Source organism: Schistocerca americana, chromosome 4 (assembly GCF_021461395.2).
Source record: "Schistocerca americana isolate TAMUIC-IGC-003095 chromosome 4, iqSchAmer2.1, whole genome shotgun sequence".
NCBI lineage: Eukaryota > Metazoa > Arthropoda > Insecta > Orthoptera > Acrididae > Schistocerca > Schistocerca americana.
In genome coordinates this window covers 485,875,193-485,896,403 of record NC_060122.1, presented here as the reverse complement: position 1 = coordinate 485,896,403, position 21,211 = coordinate 485,875,193, and the positions used below count along the sequence as shown (strand labels likewise).

General features: G+C 40.5%; 1 protein-coding gene across 1 annotated transcript in view; it reads right to left on the bottom strand.

Moving 5' to 3' along the window:
- Positions 1-6,899, bottom strand: part of LOC124612773 (facilitated trehalose transporter Tret1-like) — an 85,807-nt gene extending 78,908 nt beyond the window's left edge. Inside the window, exon 1 of the mRNA XM_047141167.1 lies at positions 6,795-6,899. Within this exon, the coding sequence (XP_046997123.1) occupies positions 6,795-6,867 (73 nt within the window). The 5' untranslated portion in view covers positions 6,868-6,899. The remainder of the gene's footprint in view (positions 1-6,794) is intronic.
- Positions 6,900-21,211: the final 14,312 nt, after the last annotated feature.

Sequence of the window (21,211 nt, the reverse complement as noted above, 5' to 3'; positions counted from 1 at the left end):
GTTCATCTTATATCCTCCTTTCAAGACACTGTCCATTCCGTTCAGCTGCTCTTCCATGTCCTTTGCTGTCTGATAGAATTACAATGTCATCGGCGAACCTCGAAGTTTTTATTTCTTCTCCATGGATTTTAATTCCTACTCCGAATTTTTCTGTTGTTTCCTTTACTGCTTGCTCAATATACAGATTGAATAACATCGGGGATAGGCTACAACCCTGTCTCACTCCTTTCCCAACCACTGCTTCCCTTTTGTGTCCCTAGACTCATAATGCCGTCTGGTTTCTACGATGACTAACGTGAAATGCTCCTACATTTGCGAGTCGTGAGAAAACGTGGAAGACCCGCGCCGCAGGTCTATGTGAAGACAGGCACAGTGGTGACTGGGGAAGAGCTTTCTTCTATGTACTGTTTCAAGAAACGACCTCGCTACCAAGTAAACGTTTCTTTTGTTCTGACTGATCCATCGATCGAAACGCATCCCTAACTAAAGTAGATATTTTTCCCGCATTTAACTGTCACGGAAAGAGTATATTCCGTGATTGTGACTTTCGAAGACTACAAGCAGGTAGGTCTCGCTGGATCCCAGCCCTCCAGTCAGTGCGGCGATATGCAGTGCGTTTGATAGGAGGACCATTAGCACGCTATTTGGATGTCAGCAAAAATGGTGTGGTTCGGTGTTTTACTCAGTGTAATGCACAGGACGAAACACGCCAAGCTGCAATCAGTGATGATTTGAAAGAGATGACAATATTATCGTTTGTTGTCGGCAACCACGTTATGAGCTATAGAAACTAATGAAACCTATTTGAGAGAGGTTTCTCACAGGATATATGGGAATAATACCACTGGGGGAACAGATTTGATGGAGGTACGTGCCATGTCCTGCCATTGGGAAATGTCTAGCGGTACACTAGCTGACGAAAAGCATATGAACTCCTAACAGTTGACATTAATGTAGAGTATGGCCACCTTTGGCCTTTATGATGGCTCCATCACTGCTTGCGACACTTTTAGTGAGGTGTCTGTCTGTTGATGAATGGAAGCCCATTCTTTCTCTAGGGCCAAAACCGGTAGAAGGTAGTGACACTGGGGTGTGGAGCGCAATCGACTTCGTAACTCATCTGAAATATGTTCGATTGGGTTCATGTTGGGACTCTGGGCAGTCCAGCCGAATTCAGCAGTGTTACTGTCCACAAACCTTATCCTTCGCCTCACACATGGTACTTCATGGCAGTGTGCATTGCCATGCTGATGCAAATAATCTTCGTCAACTAGGCCTAACTGTTCCTCTACTGTATGCAATACACAGTGCTGTAAAAGCAAAAAGTATTCATACCCTTCTGAATGTAGCGTTTTCAGAAGCGCAATAAAAGGACCAAATCCAGCCACGAGAAGCATCTGAACATCGTAATACCACTTGGTTCGTATTTCAGTGTTGGCTCTACACATGATCACAGGTAAAGTGCTCCAGGAATTTATATAAGAATATACAGCCTACAGTTGCAGGTTAACTTTATCGTTTACCTAGGTTTCAACGTTAGTAATAATGTCTTCTTCAGAACATAAAATATTATTTAAATGTTTGCCTAAAACAGGCCATGTCCTAAGTCACACGACGAGGCCCATACAACGGGCTTAAAGTGAATCTGCTACAGCTTATTTAATGAAGTTACAAAACCTTATGGTTATGCATCAAGTTTTATAAAGTTGACTTAGGACATGGCCTGTTTTAGGCAAACATTTAAATAATATTTTATGTTCTGAAGAAGACGTTATTACTAACGTTGAAACCTAGGTAAACGATAAAGTTAACCTGCAAGTGTAGGCTGTATATTCTTATATAAACAATATCAGTTGCTGTCGCTGCATAAAAACGTTAAAAATTATTAAGCTCCAGGCATTTCCCAAACCAAAACCATTCCATCGGATTCCCATAAAGTGTAGCATGATAATCACTGCAAATCCTTTGTTTCTAGTCATCCACTGTCCAAGAGTGACACACTACTCCATCTCAAGCGTCGCTAAGGATTGATTACAGAAATGTGTGCCTTACACTGAAGTGAAAAAAGTTATGGGGTACCTCCAAATAACGCTTCGCACTTTATTTTTCGTGGCGGAGTCTGTAACTCCACTTAGCATGGACTCAACATGTCGTTGGAACTCCCCCGGAGAAATAGAGGGCCATGCTATAGCCGTCCACAATTGCGAAAGTGCTGCTGGTGCTGGTTATTTTGTACAAAGTTTCCTATCGCTTATGTCCTATAAATTTCCTATGGGGTTCCTATTGGGCAATGTAGGTGGCCAAATCATTCTCTAGAATTGTCAGAATTCTTCAAACCAATCGCGGATAACTGGCCAGGTGACACGGCGCATTGTCATCCATAAAAATTCCATCATTGTTTGGGAATACTAAGTCCATAAATATCGGCAAATGATCTCCAAGCAGCTGAACATAGCCATTTATAGTCAATGATCGGTTTAGATGGACCAGCAGATACAGTCCATTCCATATAAATACATTCCACACCATTATGGAGCCACCACCACCTTGCACATTGTCTTATTGACGATTTACGTCCATAGCTTAGTGGGGTCTCCGCCACACTCGAACCGTACCATCGGCTCTTAACAAGTGATACTGGGACTCATCTGACGAGCCTTGGAGAGGTGCAGCAGGCGATGTCGTGCTGTTAGCAAAGGCACTCAGTTGCTCGTCTGCTGCCATAGCCCATTGGCGCCAAACTTCGCCGCACTGCCCTACCAGCTACGTTCATCGTACACCCCACATTGATGTCTGCTATTGTTTCACGCACTTCTACTTCTCTGTTAGCACTGACAACTTTAAGCAAACGCCGCTGCTCTCGGGCTTTAATTGAAGGCCGTCGTCCGTTGCGTTGACCGTGGTGAGATGTAATGCCTAAAGTGTGGTATTCTCGGCACACTCTTGACATTGTGGATCTCGGAATACTGAATTCCCTAACGATTTCCGAAAAGGAATGTCCCAGCTCCAATTACTAATCCGCGGTCAAAGCCTCTTGATTCCCGTCGTGCGCCTATAATCACGATGGAAACCTTTCCACTTGTCCTCAGTGTGTGAGGAGCTACTGGAACATTGTTTACTGTTCTTTTCAACTTACTACGAATAGTCATTGTGCTAGCTAGATTGCTGTCAACACTTTGGAACTCACGAGTCATTCCTTCCGTTGATTTTACATTATTTTTACAACCACCCTTCGCAAGGAACAATGGTCCGTGTCCATCAGTACTTGAGATCTGCGTGGGGTTGGTTTAGCCGTGCTTGCTCCTTAACGTTTCCACTTCAACAGTCGACAGTCTACGTCGAAATGGTTGAAATGTCCCTGATGCATTTGTTACTCAAGTGATATCACACAACTCAGCCACGTTCGAAGTCACCTAGCTCTTATAACTGACGCATTCTACTGTCACTGCTTTTCTACTGACAACAGTACTCCGCGACTCCTTTTATACTGCTGGGTCTAGAGAGCCTGTATGCAGAGAGAGTGGCCATAGGTGAAGTTGCACGTGATTGGTTGATTAGCTTTGGCGCCATTTTTCTTCCTATATTCGCCGTGCTTATGAGTTGAATTTAAGTTCAGAGGACTTTTGGAAACGATTAAAAGGTATTTGAATTATTGAGAGACTTATGCGTTGTGCATGCATGTTAGATTTAGTTGTATATCGTTTTTAGTACGTAATTAGCGTTTGCGTGCATACTGGTAGCATCACAAGCTTTTCTGAAGCCAGTATCTGACAGTCCTTGCTGCAAACGGAAAGTTCCTGTAATAGTTGTGCCATGCTCATTCGACTTTATAGCGTCAAACTTTATTTCGTTCCGAATCAGAACACTAGGCATTATTTTGGCTTCAGTATTATTGCCTGACTGTTGACGCAGGCAAGTTTTAGGAACGTTTTCCGCAGTTGTCGTGGTTACTGAAACATTATTCGTTGTAAATAATGGTAGGTACTCTTGAAGACAGTTTTTAATAGGCCTACTTACTGTGGGGTAGAAGGGATACGGTAGTTTTCTTGTTATATTTGGTCGTTATTACTGTAGCCTACACTTAACATTACCTGATTTTTGTAATCTTTTTCGTTTGTTATCTACGAGAGGTATTCAGTATACATATGAAAGAAAGTCGTGAGCAGTTGTTTACTTATGACATGCAAAAAGTTTGAAGACGTGACAAGAAGTACTAATACGTCTCACACTTTTTGCATGTCACAAGTAAACAACTGCTTACGACTTTCATTCATTTGACGTAATACAGGTACGTTAAATCTTTAGCGTTATGCACTTCCGATACAAAACAAATGTTATACACTATATTTTTTTATTTACGTTACATTCATTGCAATATGTCTAGTAAACGAACATTAAAGGAGATAAATTGGAGGGCAGCGTGGAGGGTAAAAATCGTAGGGGGAGACCAAGAGATGAATACACTAAGCAGATTCAAAAGGATGTAGGTTGCAGTAGGTACTGGGAGATGAGAAAGCTTGCACAGGATAGAGTAGCATGGAGAGCTGCATCAAACCAGTCTCAGGACTGAAGACCACAACAACAACAACAAATGCAAGTAACGAATAATTTTTACAGCCACTGTATCAAATTGTCCTGTGCTGTACGTAGTAGGCTACTATGAGTATATTATAGCTGTAAAGAAAGGCATTTAACTAATGATTTCGCCATATTGTCTCGTGCTTTTGATTCGGTGACTGTACTCCACTACTCCACTACTCCACTACTCCACTACTGGCCATTCAAAAGTCCCGCCTGCAGTTTGGCAGAAAAATGGCCGCCGTATCGTCCGGATGGCCACTCTCTCCCTATATATGCTCTCTAGCTGGGTCTCGCCTCTAGTGACATCTAGTGCTCAATTCTACAGTGCATAGGAGTGTCCGGATACTTCTGATCAGATAGTGTACATTAGTCTGGTGGCGCAATTTCCAAATGGAGGTCAGGCTGATTCTTCACAATGTTAGTGGGAAAATGTTATTGATAGGAATGTTTGGGTCGAACTGGGAGCTGTGATGGGATAGCGTGATGGTTATGGTGAATGTTGGTGGAGGCGGGGAATCGTGGTTCGAGTCCCAGTGCGACACAAATTTTCATTTCGCTATTTGCAGAGTTACGATTACTCTTCACTCTGTATTGGTTTGACTGGTTATAGGAAAACGTTATAAAATAAGCTTGTTACATCTCAAACAATGGTCAACCAAAAATCTGCCACGATATGATAATGGGTCACTGTAAGCATGGGTAAAGTAATGCTAGCGTTCGTCATTGTTACCACTTTTGCACGATGATAACTGCGAGTGTAGCCATGTATGGAAGTGAAACATGGACGATAAATAGTTTAGACAAGAAGAGAATAGAAGCTTTTGAAATGTGGTGCTACAGAAGAATGCTGAAGATTAGATGGGTAGATCACATAACTAATGAGGAGGTACTGAATAGGATTGGGGAGGAGTTTGTGGCATAACTTGACTAGAAGAAGGGATCGATTGGTAGGACATGTTCTGAGGCATCAAGGGATCACCAATTTAGTATTGGAGGGCAGCGTGGAGGGTAACAATCGTAGAGGCAGACCAAGAGATGAATACACGAAGCAGATTCAGAAGGATGTAGTTTGCAGTAGGTACTGGGAGATGAAGAAGCTTGCACAGGTTAGAGTAGCATGGACAGCTGCATCAAACCAGTCTCAGGACTGAAGACCACAACAAAAACAACTGCGAGTTAGAAATCAATGGGCTTAATAAGGAAACATGCTTCGATATTACAGTGTCACTGGAGAACAAATTCCATCGGCTGTATTTTATATCTTTGTCACTGTGACTGGATGAGTAGCTTCTAATGCGTTTATCAGATGCAGTTGCAGGAAAAAGTCTTCCGTATGGTGACGTGACACCTTATCTAGTTCATGTTATCACACAGGGTTACCACGATAACTTAATCAAGAATGATGTGATCTTTGACAACTCATTTTTGCTTGGTTTCGAACATCTAAATATTAGCGATATCCGAAATCATTCTTCGCGACGATTGCTTAATTTCTGCGCGGGAAGGAAAGAAAAATAGAATTTTGCGAGGAGGTCGTTAGAGACAGCACAATGTCGCTATATCATCCGTGCTGTTTCATGGGAACCATCCCGCTATTCACCTTAAGCGATTTAAAGAAATCATAGAGAAACTAATCTCTGACGACTAGACGATCATTTGAACCGCCGTCTTCCCGAAAACGAGTCCAAGGTGCTCAGCACTGCGCCACCTCACTCGCTAATTTTTGCTCGAAACCTACTCTAATATTCTACTTCTGTGATACAGAAATTCTCTTACGTACACGGGGGGTAACTGACGCACTTTCTTCAACGTGGAAAAGATGTACAAAGGCAATCTAAAAACACCTAGGTACAGACGGATGTGACTGGATGGAAAGAGGTACAGATGCAAATATTTTGACAACCAAGTACGAGCCAAACAAAAAGCGCACATTCCATACACACTTTAATCACGTTTACTGCAAAAACGATAACATACGTTAGCGTAAAAGCAACCATTGTTCCACTTCCGTTCGTAGATGCAACGAGGGGAAGGTTTAATACACCATACGCGTACCCTCTGCCACACATTTTACAGTGGTCTCTAGTATTTACGAGACGTAGAGGTGAATAGAAGGTGTCAGTATCAAAACGTTGTGCCAAATATAATTCACAAATAATGCGCATCTAACATGAATGACGAAGTGAGATAGCATATAAGGCCGTGCCACCTACCGGAGAAGGCTGCGGCGTACTGGAGACGCCGGGAGCCCCTGGGCGCTTGCCGCTTCTGCTGCTGCTGCTCCATGCTGCCGCGCCGGCGCCCGCTGCGCGACTGGGAAATCCTCGCCGCGGCCGGCCTTCAGTGACATCGGCGGCTCGTTATCGCCTGCCAGAGCTCGCCGGTCATCGCGCAGCTGAGCACGAGCGCACCGCGGGGGATATCGCCGAATGGCTAAGCGGACGCGAACAGTTGTGCAACAGTATGAAACATCGCTTCCGCTCACGGGCCTCACTCATGTGGACACAACACCCACACACTCTTTATGGAATCATTGGCTTCACACACCGCTAGTTTGGAGCATACTTAACAAATATAATACAATAATGGCGTGCCGAATAATTCAAACAATGTTGAAAGAAACTTCCCGCCAGATGAAAACTGTATGTCGGACCGAGACGAACTCGGGACCTTTGCCTTTCGCGGGCTAGGCCATGTCTCCGCAATATCCTTTCTTCCAGAAGTGCGAGTTGTTAACATAGGTTAGTATACTTCTCTAGAATATAAAGTTCTTAGAATTGAGAAAACATAAGCTTGAATTATGCTGATTCTAGAATTAATAGAAGTATTTGCCCAATAATTAGTAGTGAGATTAAGTTTTTTAGTTCTGCAAGCTTCTTTGAAGCCTGGAAGGTAGGAGACGGCGTACTGCAGAATTGAAGTTGTGAGGGGGGGGGGAGGGGGGGGGGGGGGTCATGAGTCGTGCTTGCGTAGCTCAGGCAGTAGAGCACTTGCCCGCGAAAGGCAAAGATCCTGAGTTCGAGTTTCGGTCCAGCACACAGTTTTAATCTGTTAGGAAGATTCATATCAGCGGAAACTCCGCTGCAAAGTGAAAATCACATTCAAGAATATTGAAAGAATAGAAGATTTTAGTGACTGGGGAGAAATCACAAAGGGAGTCCCACAGGGCTGAATTTTCGGTACACTTCTGTTCCATAGACAGAGTGAATCACCTAAAATTTGCACAGCAAATATTGCTGAAATGGAGACTGCTATTGACGTTCGGTTTTTACAAAATGGTTCAAATGGCTCTGAGTACTATGGGACTCAACATCGGAGGTCATCAGTCCCCTAGAACTTAGAACTACTTTAAACCTACCTAACCGAAGGACATCACACACATCCATGCCCGAGGCAGGATTCGAACGTGCGACCGCAGCGGTCGCGCTGTTCCAGACTGAAGAGCCTAGAACCGCTCGGCCACACAGGCCGGCATTCAGTCTTCACAGAATGGGTTGGTAGTCAGGGGCTCGTCTTGTTAGATAATAAACAGACTGTAATAATGCATAGAAAGCGTATACTTTTTTAAATGGAACAATGCCTGCTGACATTAGCAATCTAAAAGTAGGGTAAATTAGAATTCAGTGGCGTTTGTTGCAGAAGTCTCGTGCGAGATGTTTACGAGATATCGTATTTTGAAAAGTTGTGACACCGATACTTGTTTGTGCCATTCACCCTGCGTAGCTGCTGAGCACGATGCTGTGTTTTCTTACAGAGTACTTTTGTGTTCCTCGAGTGCATTCCAGTGTGTGGCAGTCCAAGCTTTAGGTCGTAAATGGACTATGGTATTTGCCGATGAGGAAAAAGCCAACATACTCATGTTGCATGGAGATTGTACAAAGAATGTAATTCGTTGATGTACAACGTATGCGGCAAGATGTCCCAAAAGACGTCAACCATCTCGGCAGGTGTTTATCATCCTCTTCAACCAGTTACGTGAAAGTGTTAGTGTAACAACTCGACCACGTAACAGAAGGAAACAAGTGACGGTAGAGGAGGGAAAACCTATGTTCTTGCTGCTGTTGCAGTTCATCCGCAGTTTAGCTCCTGCGCAATCAAACGAGGAAGTGACATGAGGCAGGTAAGGGTCCTACGCATTCTCCATCCTTATCACATCTTCCTCCTTCAAGACCTGCATGGTAACGATTATGAGAAAACTTATGTACGTGGGCGAGACAGGTCACTGCAGATGCATAATGTATCTTGTTTACTGATGAAGTAACATTTACCAATCATGGCCAGCTAAATCGCCGAAACATTTACTATTGCTCTCCAGAAAGATTTTCACTCTGCAGCCGAGTTATCTGTTATTACTGACCTGCATGCCCGGGAAGCAAGTTTCTCGAATTTGGTTGAAGACAGCGTTGGAACTTGCTCTGCTGTTTGCGTCTATAGAATTCACAGGCAAGGTGGGAGTACTGAGACGTACACATCGGCGCTTGCTAGGCTTGTTTGGTCAGCAGCTTAGTGTGTAGGCTGTACAAACAGTTGTTATAGTGAAACTTCCAGGCAGATTAAAACTGTGCCGGACCGAGACTGGAACTCGGGACCACTGCCTTTCGCGGCAAGTGCTCTATCAACTGAGCTACCCAAGAACGGCTCACGACCCGCCCTCACAGCTTCAATTCTGCCAGTACATCGTCTCATACCTTGCAAGCTTCACAGAAGCTCTTCTGCGAACCTGCAGAAGTAGCAGTCCTGGAAGAAAGAATATTGTGGAGACATGACTTAGCCACAGCCTGGGGGATGGTTCCAGAATGAGATTTTCACTCTGCAGCGGAGTGTGCGCTGATATGAAACTTCCTGGTAGATTAAAACTGTGTGTCGGACTGAGACTCGAACTCGGGTCCCGAGTTCTTGTCTCGGTCCGGCACACAATTTTAATCTGCCAGGAAGTTTCACTATTGGTCTGCTGATAACCCCAGTTGGCTTCGTCAGTTGGAGCATCAGTGTTCAAGGAATGTAAACGTTCGGTGTGGGGTAGTGAACCATCAGATCATAGACCAGTTTTTCATAGACGGAACACTGAATGCGCGCAAGTATCAAAGCCTTCTAAGAGACCATCTTTTACGGGTGCTAGAAAACGTGCCTCTGCATACTAGGATGATCCTGTGATACCAACATGATGGCTATCCACTCCATAGTGCTTGTAGTACTACAGAATGGACGCAGAGGACCTGTACCCTGGCCGGCCTGTTCTCTGGATTTGATGCCTGTAGACTTCTACCTGCGGGGAAAGCTGAAAGACGCTATCTACAGTAGCATACGCACTGCACCCGATGATATGGATCGACGTATTACTGCGACGTGCTCGGACATCTCCCGCTGAACTGCTAGCACCTGTGCAGCAGTCGTTCCATACCAGACTGGAAGTGTATATTGCCGCTGCTGGAGGTCATTTTGAACGCAATCCTTGATGGTCAGTTGTCTCATTATTGGTCAGAATTCACATAACAAGCGTAGGTCCTTGTTCTTTAGTGTGTGCTACCACAGGTATTAACTTATTCTGTTTTAAGTCTGTTAACGTCAATAGGCATTGTTCTATTTAAAAATGGTATGTTCGCACAAAAAGGGCGTCTTACCACCAATCTATTTACTGTGAAAACCACACATCAAAGCGCTTTCCATTTCCGCAATATTTGCGGTGCAAGTTTTAGGTGATTCAGTCTGTGTATACGATTTTCGTTCCACTTATCATTCAACAAACAAAAATAGTATTTTTTGCAGGCGATACTAAGGCTCTAATAAACCCCATTAGAGAACACGCAACAGAAGAGACTAAGTATTGTTTCTAGGGAACTATTATGTGGTTGTCAGAAAACTGACTCAACATTTTGAAAAAGCCACAATTTTAGGCGCTACAGTCTGGAACCGAGCGACCGCTACGTCGCAGGTTCGAATCCTGCTTCGGGCATGGATTTGTGTTTTGTCCTTAGGTTAGTTAGGTTTAATTAGTTCTAAGTTCTAGGTGACTGATGACCTCAGAAGTTAAGTCGCATAGTGCTCAGAGCAATTTGAACCATTTGAACAATTTTCAGTTCTGTACAACAAATAGTGTCATACCAGCAACTGGTGCAGCACGTCAAAAACAGCTGACAAACTGGGTACAATGCTCCAAATTTCTGGGTGTACATATTAGTGAAAACTTGAACTTTAAGTATATTACTAAGCATCTCAAACAATTACGTTCAGCTAGTTTTGCTCTTTGTATAATTTCTAATCTTGGAAACAAAAGCATTAAACTCATGATATATATTGCAGATTTCCACTCAGCATCTTATGGAATAATTTATGGGGATTCCTAACCAATAAGAAAGGAAGTATTGATTACACAAAGGCGAGCAGTATAAGTATATGAAGTACTCCCACGTACGTCATGTGGGTACCTATTCGAGCAGCTGGGCATTTTAACTGCAGTGTCACAATACATATAGTTGCTAATAAAATTCGTGATAAATAATCCATTACAGGTTCAGAAGAACAGTGAGGTCCACACCTACAGCTCTGGAGGGAAGAATGATCATTATTACCCATTATAACAGCCGTCAGTGGCTTAGAAAGGAGTTCAGTGTGCAACAACAATAATTTTGATAATTGGTCCAATTGTAAGTAGGCTGTTTAGGTTTTTATATTGGTAACGCCACGTAGAGCTCTGTATGAAAATCACTGGATGTGCTATGTGCAGTCTGTGGCTGGTTTGCATTGTTGTTCGCCATTGTAGTGTTGGGCAGTTGGCTGTTAACAGCGCGTAGCGTTGCACAGTTGGAGGTGAGCCGCCAGCAGTGGTGGATGTGGGGAAGTGAGATGGCAGATTTTTGAGAGCGGATGATCTGGACGTGTGTCCATCAGAGACAGTACATTTGTAAGACTGGATGTCATGAACTGATATATATAATATAACTTTTGAACAATATTAAGGTAAATACATTGTTTGTTCTCTATCAAAATCTTTCATTTGCTAACTATGCCTATCAGTAGTTAGTGCCTTCAGTAGTTTGAATTTTTTACTTAGTTAGCAGTAGTGGCGCTCGCTGTATTGCAGTAGTTCGAGTAACGAAGATTTTTGTGAGGTAAGTGATTTGTGAAAGGTATAGGTTATTGTTAGTCAGGGCCATTCTTTTGTAGGGATTATTAAAAGTCAGATTGCGTTGCGCTAAAAATATTGTGTGTCAGTTTAAGCTCAGTAATTCATTAATTTTTCTAAGGGGATGTTTCATATGGCGACCCTGCCAGGATACCTCATTGGAATCTTCTGATTTAATCTTGGAGTTTGTGTAATTAGTGTAGCTTTTATTTATTGCTAGTGCATAATTGTAGAGAGAATCTCCTTTGTAGTTGCACTCTTTCATTATTGTACAGTAAGACAGTTGTGACATTCATGTAGATTTGCGCCAAGTATTTCGCAGCTGCACTTGCAATTAACTAGATATTATTTTCAGTGCTATGTTAATGTGTTCTCTTGTTTTTGGTCTTCAAATTGTGCATTTCTGTGTTATCATGTGAAATATTGTGACAATAATGGCGTGTGAAAAACGTAACACTAGGCTCCAAAGTAAACTGAGAAATGACAGCGAAGACGAAAGCAGTGTGTTAGGGCCACCGTGTAATGAATTAACTAATGTTCAAAGTAGTAATTTGGTAACTGGGCATGGGGAAATGGAGCGGGCTGCAAATAATGGTGTAGACAGTGAAACAATTAGTGAACAGGGAAGCATTATCGATCGGTCGGTCGGCAACAGCTCGCCTCAGGATTCCGAAATGACAGGACACAATCTTGCAAATACTGTAGATTCAGGTTTTGCGTCGTCACCATTTTCTCAAATAAGTCAAGACACATTTTCTGCTTTTCAAAATGCGAATAGTTCCAGTTCAAATGTACTGCTGAATAGCACTGAGGAACATGTTTCAGACACCAGTGCATTGTTATTACAGTTAATGCAACAAATGGGACAAAGGCTACAAAAGTTAGACACAACGCTTGAACAAAATCAGAAACAAATGGGACAAAATATTCAAAAGTTAGACGCAATGGAACAAAAGCTCCAAAAGTTAGACTCAGTGGAACATACGCTTGAACAAACACGTGAAGATTTAACTACTGAGTTACATAAAATCGAATCGAAATGTCAAAAAGTCTGTAATGACGTAAAAACACAGATTTGTGAGCATTTCCAACCTATTTTTTCGCGTCATGAAAATGCATTACAGAATCACGAAGCAGCCATAAAAGAACTGCGAACTATTGTTCATGAAAAACACGACACCTTGCAAGCAAAAACTGACTCAGTTGCATCTACCGATTCAGTTACGCAACTTGCAAAAACTCAGGAAAACTTAAAGGACACAGTAGATACGATTTCAACACAAATGGACACTCTGAAACTTGGTTCAGAAAAACACACAGAGGAAATAATTTCACTATCGGATAAAGTAGCCGAACTTTCAGATCAGTTCACTAACTTATCTACAAAGGTAGATGATGATCTGAATGACACAAGACCTGTAGCCTTCACTGACACTGAAGAGTATGAACAAATTAGAAAATTCAAACAAAATCAAAATCAAATCAAGACGCAGTACAAAAGAGGAGAAATCCGGGAAGTACAAGATCAGTTGGCACAAGTAATACAAGAATTACATATTTCAGAGGACACTCGCGCTCCAGTACAAGAAGAGGGACATAGAAATACGGAACAACCACATAATAATAACACAGGACACTTCGGAAATTATCAAAGAAATTGGCAAGGCGCATTGAATTTTGAGATGGAACCGCCGAAACGAAGTAACTATGATCGATATGCGACTCGCCGACATGATGATTTTGACTATAAGCTGTTTATTACTACACGTAAATTCAAAACATTTAAGAATTCCGGCAATGACATTCATCCACAAGCGTGGCTTCATCAATTCTCTCATTGTTTTCCTCCAAACTGGTCATCAGAGCACAGATTAGAATTTATGTGTGGCTATTTAGAGAATGAACCAGCTGTAAGAATGCGATCGGTCATTCACGATTGCCACAGTGAAGGAGAATTTTGTCATGCCTTCCTCTCAGCATATTAGTCTCAAGCTACACAAGACCGAGTAAAACATAGCATCATAATGATGAAACATTTCGAACAATCTGAATTCTCCAGTCTTGTGAAATTTTTTGAAGACATGTTGCACAAGAATCAGTATCTTTCAAACCCATATAGCCCCACAGAACTCATCCGCATTTGCTTAATCAAATTGCCTGAACATTTACGACATATTATTTTAGCAGGACGTTGCAGAGACGACATTGAAGCTTTTCAGGGACTGTTACAATAACTGAAAAATTGACACTGACAATCACGGAACACGAAAACAGGAGCACAACAATTACAGGTCACATCTGTCACAATTCCGCGATGACAGAAATAATACATGACAAGGCTATTCTTACAACGTAAATCGTGACCAAGACAGACACCACCCGTATGACAACCATTGGCAGAGTAGTAATAATTACAGGGAAAGATCACCTCTCCATGGTAATGACTATCACAGAGACAATCAGAGAAACAGACAGTATGGGAACCAAAATAATTATTATCAAGGGAGACAGAATAACTTCAGACGCAACGGTCCAGCGCGCAGTTACGATTCAGGGAGAAATTCTCCACCACGTGACTGACAAGAAAGAAACTATGGAATCTACCGACATGACGACAGACGATATGATCGTAACGACAGACCTGAATTGCATCAGAACTGGCGGGATTCAAACAGGGCAGAGCCCTCTTGACAAGGTGAATTTGTAGAAGTTAGGTCTCCAAATCCCAATAACGACACGCGCGAACAAAGAGACAGACAATGACTTGCACTGCAGGCAGCCACGAGCCCCGGCTGGCTCTGAGAAAAACAACGTAGAAACTAACCTTGAGAAAACTTTTAGCATTCCTTACCGACATATACCACATGATAACTGCGTTGAAGTTGAAACTCTGCGTACTAGGAAGAGTAAAGGTTTACACCACATTTCACATGTAAATCCGTTTATTGAGAGATAATCTGCTTTTTAACTTAGTCTTTGCCATAAAATTTTTCACTTCACACTACTAGTACAATTTGCCACACTGAGAAACTGTTAACATGCAACAATGTTTTGAAGTTAACTATCCAGTCTAGAACCTAGGGAACATATTTAGAGAGTATTTATGAATGCATTGTTATAGTGAACAGACTACATAGTGCTGTTATTTGTACATTCTTGCTTGTTAGTTGCACGATTACGTAACGACTATCAGGATTACATACTTAGAAAATATACTGGTACTGCTAATGAGATTTTAATGCAACATTTTGGTTTACTTCAAAATATATTCTGGATTTAAAGTACTTTCTGTGAGATACCAGATGACACAGTGGTTAGTTTATGTGACAGCTACATGATTTTATCACGACACTACTAATGAGTGACAATTTACAATGTTGCTTTTGCGGTGTTTCTGTTTTATATCTGCACAGTTTTTCTGAATTCTTCTGGAAAGGAAAACATGTTTTAGTAGTAACTTTTGTGGTATAGCTACAATGAGACAGCCATTTCCCTAGCACAACAATACGTTACATTATAGTACTTTCTTGATCACAGTAAGGTACGTAATAACTACGATATCTATATGCAAATCATTTCACTTTCGTTTATGATGAAGTAAGTACACTGACTTCAGCAGAACTTTGCTTACAGTGGACGATAACTACAACACTTCCAGAGAATTATCTTACAGCAAGACGCACATTTAGCGCTACAGGACACGCGTTTGAGTGATTAATTTTGTACTTGAACCATTTATTTTTCAAGATTTCTGAATTACAAAGAAAGTTTTCCGTTATACATTTCATTCCATTGCTGTAATCTGTAACACCTGAGGGTATAATTACATTTATCCTCAGGGGCGTACAGGCTTACTTGGTGTACAATGTGTCTGGCAAACACAAGGAGCCCTAGCTAATATGGTATTTGCTTATACAAATTTACACATCGGTACCATATTTATCTAACACATAATTACACAGCTACCTGATTATTTAACAGAGAAACAAACATTTTTTTACCATGTCAGTGACAGATGTTTACGCAATTACACAGTTGGATAACTTCACACTTATGAAACTGTATTTTGTATGTACTTTGTGAACTCTTCATATTTTTTCAGAACCATTGTGATACTATGAGAGCTTTGAATGATGTATTTGGTAAGGGAGCATGATTTTTAAAGTATGTTTGAGGTAGATGACACTATTGAAATGCGCAGAGAATTTTTTTTAGGTTTTGAAATTATTGGAGGAAGCTACGACGATTTTGAGAATTGACTGAGATGTTATGATATTATTACGACGATGATGTGTATTATGCTGTTGAGATGCTACCATATATGAGGAATTTGATTATGCTACATATTTCTTATGATGAAATGTTGAAGAAGTGTCGACAAATATGTATATGTATAATAAGGTAAGGAATAATGAGTAGTGTTTAGGGACTCTGATTTGTGGAGAAGGATGTTGGAAACCAAGAATCGTACTTTAAGAATTATGAAATGTGTGTACATGTGTGAATGTATTACAATTATGTCGAAAATTTTTTGGACACTATTATATTTATAGGATTTTATTTTCTACACATTTGTAATGCAAATTCTCAACCTGTGAAAATATTTTTATATGAGACTGTCACTGTAGCGGAAACTGCTGTCGTAAATATTTCAGTAAGAATGGTAAGTGACCTTGACGTAATGCATTTTGGGCGCCCAGCTGAGAGATAGTCGTCTGACAAAAGAAAGCCATTAGGTGGAAAAGAAAGAGGCCATTATCCTCGCTATTGACATTTCTTTGTAGAAAGCATTGCAAATATGACACGCTCAAACTTGAGAACATGATTACACTGTAGAGTTCTTAATTTATGATATTTACTGAAATGAAATGATGAGAAACATTTCACATCTATTGTCTTGCTAGTTGAAAGATTGTTTACTGCATTATGAAATGCCATATGGCTAGTGAATGACGTTTCACACCTTGATTTGCCTATTTTGTTTAATATCTAGTTTCTAGCTGCACTGCAGCATTGGTTAAAATAAAATTTTATACATGTACTAATATAAATATTTTCTGTCTACAGATCCAGTAAATAATAATTTTGTGATCTACTTCCAAAAAAATGAGGTAGCACAAAAAGACATTTCCCTTCACAGGAACTGCACCTTCACAGGAACTGCATACATAATTTTCTTTTCAAGTACTTGGTAATTTATTTCATAGAATAAGTTTTTGTGATGCACCACTTTAATTACATAGACATTAAGATGTGAATATACATTTCCCTTATCTGTGTTGTCTTTAGTGTACTATTTTTTCTGCTTGTGGGTTTGTCATGTTTAGATATATTACATTTACTGCTGCTAGCCTTGCCAATTTGCATTTTTTTCATTGCTGTTTGTGTTAATTGTTTTGTGCTGCTGCATTGTCTCGTCCCTTAGTTTAGCATCTGAGCTCAGTAGATTTAAGTTAGCTTAAGATGGGGTAGGCTATATAAGAGAACGAGTTGTGATGAATGGAAAGAAATGCATTGAGAAGCTATAAGAAAATGGTTTGGCCAAAAAAGTATTTAAAAGAGATTATGAACAAAGAAGTAGGGTTTAGAGACAACAGGTTTAGGTAGGATTTTCTTGGAAAAAAATGATGAGGTAAGATAATGGAAAATAAATAATGAGGTAAGAAATATGTGAACATATAAATACAGAAAGCATGCTTGGACAGGATTTTTTTGATGGAAACAAATGTTGAAATAAGACGAAAGATCTATGGAATGAAGGTTTGGGTTGGACTGCAGTAACAAATTTTACACTGAAAACAAACCCTGTCCTGTATTCTTGTGTTATTACACTATGTGAATTTGTGTTTTTCCTGTCTGTATGTGTCTAGCTCAAGATGTATGAAACAGGCGAAATACCCTCAGACTTCAAGAAGAATATAATAATTCCAATCCCAAAGAAAGCAGGTGTTGACAGATGTGAAAATTACCAAACAATCAGTTTAATAAGCCACAGCTGCAAAGTACCAACACGAATTCTTTACAGACGAATGGAAAAACTAGTAGAAGCCGACCTCGAGGAAGATCATTTTGGATTCCGTAGAAATACTGGAACACGTGAGGCAATACTGACCTTACGACTTATCTTAGAAGAAAGATTAAGGAAAGGCAAACCTACGTTTCTAGCATTTGTAGACTTAGAGAAAGCTTTTGACAATGTTGACTGGAATACTCTCTTTCAAATTCTAAAGGTGGCAGGGGTAAAATACAGGGAGCGAAAGGCTATTTACAACTTGTACAGAAACCAGATGGCAGTTATAAGAGTTGAGGGACATGAAAGGGAAGCAGTGGTTGGGAAGGGAGTAAGACAGGGTTGTAGCCTCTCCCCGATGTTATTCAATCTCTATATTGAGCAAGCAGTAAAGGAAACAAAAGAAAAATTTGGAGTAGGTATTAAAATCCAGGGAGAAGAAATAAAAACTTTGAGGTTCGCCGATGACATTGTAATTCTGTCAGAGACAGCAAAGGACTTGGAAGAGCAGTTGAACGAAATGGATGGTGTCTTGAAGGGAGGATATAAGATGAACATCAACAAAAGCAAATCGAGGATAATGGAATGTAGTCGAGTTAAGTCGGGTGATGGTGAGGGTATTAGATTAGGAAATGAGACACTTAAAGTAGTAAAGGAGTTTTGCTATTTGGGGAGCACAATAACTGATGATGGACGAAGTAGAGAGGATATAAAATGTAGACTGGCAATGGCAAGGAAAGCGTTTCTGAAGAAGAGAAATTTGTTAACATCGAGTATAGATTTAAGTGTCAGAAAGTTATTTCTGAAAGTATTTGTATGGAGTGTAGCCATGTATGGAAGTGAAACATGGACGGTAAATAGTTTGGACAAGAAGAGAATAGAAGCTTTTGAAATGTGGTGCTACAGAAGAATGCTGAAGATTAGATGGGTAGATCACATAACTAATGAGGAAGTATTGAATAGGATTGGGGAGAAGAGAAGTTTGTGGCACAACTTGACCAGAAGAAGGGATCGGTTGGTAGGACATGTTCTGAGGCATCAAGGGATCACCAATTTAGTATTGGAGGGCAGCGTGGAGGGTAAAAATCATAGGGGGAGACCAAGAGATGAATACACTAAGCAGATTCAGAAGGATGTAGGTTGCAGTAGGTACTGGGAGATGAAGAAGCTTGCACAGGATAGAGTAGCATGGAGAGCTGCATCAAACCAGTCTCAGGACTGAAGACCACAACAACAACAACAACAACATGTCTCTAGCTAATAAGATTTATATTGTAGAATTTTTCTGATAATATGTCATTTACCTTGTAAATATGCTTAGACATTATTTATTCTGTTTTGTTTTAATGCTCATGTGTAAAGTTGATGTTTCAAAAGTTATTCTGATCTTTTATGTATTTACTTATGTCATAATTCCTGTAACACTGATGTATATGTTAGTTCGATTCTTTTGTAAAGCCCGTATTACTACAAATGTTATCTGTATTGTTATGTTCTTTAATGATATATTTTGTACCTTTGTTATTGTATTCTTATGTTATAAAATTGTAATTGACACCAGTTCATCAAATTAAGTAACTTGTAAGTTACATTTCACTGTACACGTTTCTGTTGGTCATAGTATATGGACAATATGTGAAAAAAAAGAGGACTGTTAGTGTTTGGACGTTTGTTAATAATTCAGCAAAGACTTTGTGCGTGCACAAGTGGTGGTTTATGGACTTGTTATATAGTACAAGACTCTTCGACGGTGATTGTGCACCTGCACAGTCGCAACAGATGGCTGCTGGCTGTCTCTACAAGGACTGAAGTGGGTCTGCACCTTTGATGATCCACCAATACCATTATTTCTACAAAGACTGCAGTGGGTTTGCTCCTCTGGTGGCCCACCAATACCATACTCTCTACCAAGACTATAGTGGGTCTGCTCTGTGATGACCTACCTACCAATATTCTTCAAAACTTCGAATGACTCTGCTGTGGGTTTGCTCTGCTGTGGCCCATTACCTGTCTGCATGTCAAGAGTCAGCACTGTCTTTCCGTTGGAAGGACAACACTACTTCTTCAAGACTGCATGGAAATCCACTACTTCCATGTGCATTCTCTTTTACTGCTCAGACTTTCAGAAAAAAAAACACTGTAATTTTACTGTGATGAATGATCAGGACTGTCTTTATGGGACTGTGAGAAAATTTTAGCTTTTGACAAACATTGTATCAATAAGTGTGTGCATTTGATATCTTTGTTATTGTAATTATGAATTTTTTTTTCAATTCTGTATTGGCCAAGGCCCAAAACAATTTGTAAATTTTTTTGTGGGGAGCATGGGGGCTATGTTAGTAGGCTGTTTAGGTTTTTATATTGGTAACGCCACGTAGAGCTCTGTATGAAAATCACTGGATGTGCTGTGTGCAGTCTGTGGCTGGTTTGCATTGTTGTTCGCCATTGTAGTGTTGGGCAGTTGGCTGTTAACAGAGCGTAGCGTTGCGCAGTTGGAGGTGAGCCGCCAGCAGTGGTGGATGTGGGGAAGTGAGATGGCAGATTTTTGAGAGCGGATGATCTGGACGTGTGTCCATCAGAGACAGTACATTTGTAAGACTGGATGTCATGAACTGATATATATATATAATATGACTTTTGAACAATATTAAGGTAAATACATTGTTTGTTCTCTATTAAAATCTTTCATTTGCTAACTATGCCTATCGGTAGTTAGTGCCTTCAGTAGTTTGAATTTTTTACTTAGTTAGCAGTAGTGGCGCTCGCTGTATTGCAGTAGTTCGAATAACGAAGATTTTTGTGAGGTAAGTGATTTGTGAAAGGTATAGGTTATTGTTAGTCAGGGCCATTCTTTTGTAGGGATTATTAAAAGTCAGATTGCGTTGCGCTAAAAATATTGTGTGTCAGTTTAAGCACAGTAATTCATTAATTTTTCTAAGGGGACGTTTCACAATAACATAACATGTCCGATAGGTAGCAAAGCAAATTTTAAATTAACCTTATATCATTTCTCTTGGACAATTCATTCTATCCCATGGACCAATATATATTTGAAAACTGGTAGCATGTAAAAAAAAAAAAAAAAAGGGAAAAGCATACTGTCTAAACTAAGAAGTTGTATGAGTAGGACTAAATAATGTTTTCATTATTGTTAGCACTGATTGTGTATTTGTATACATATCCTTCAAACTTACTTTTTCCACACCATTTAGATAAAAGCGTCGTTCAAATGATCTCAGGAATACGTAACTAACTAATTTACTAACTTTCAGTTTTTACATCAACATACTCATTCATCCAGGGACTCTGCTTGAAGGAGACACGTTGGAAGTTTCTTTAATTTACTCCCGAACTGGTCTTTGATAACATTTTGCAAAGCTGTTCTGTAACTGGTATAGATATGCAGGGTTGGTTTTTTGATTTGTGGCAGAAGCGTACTACCTGTGGTGGTTTACGCACGCGAGTGCGCTCTCCCAACTAGTCAGTCTGTTAGTTGG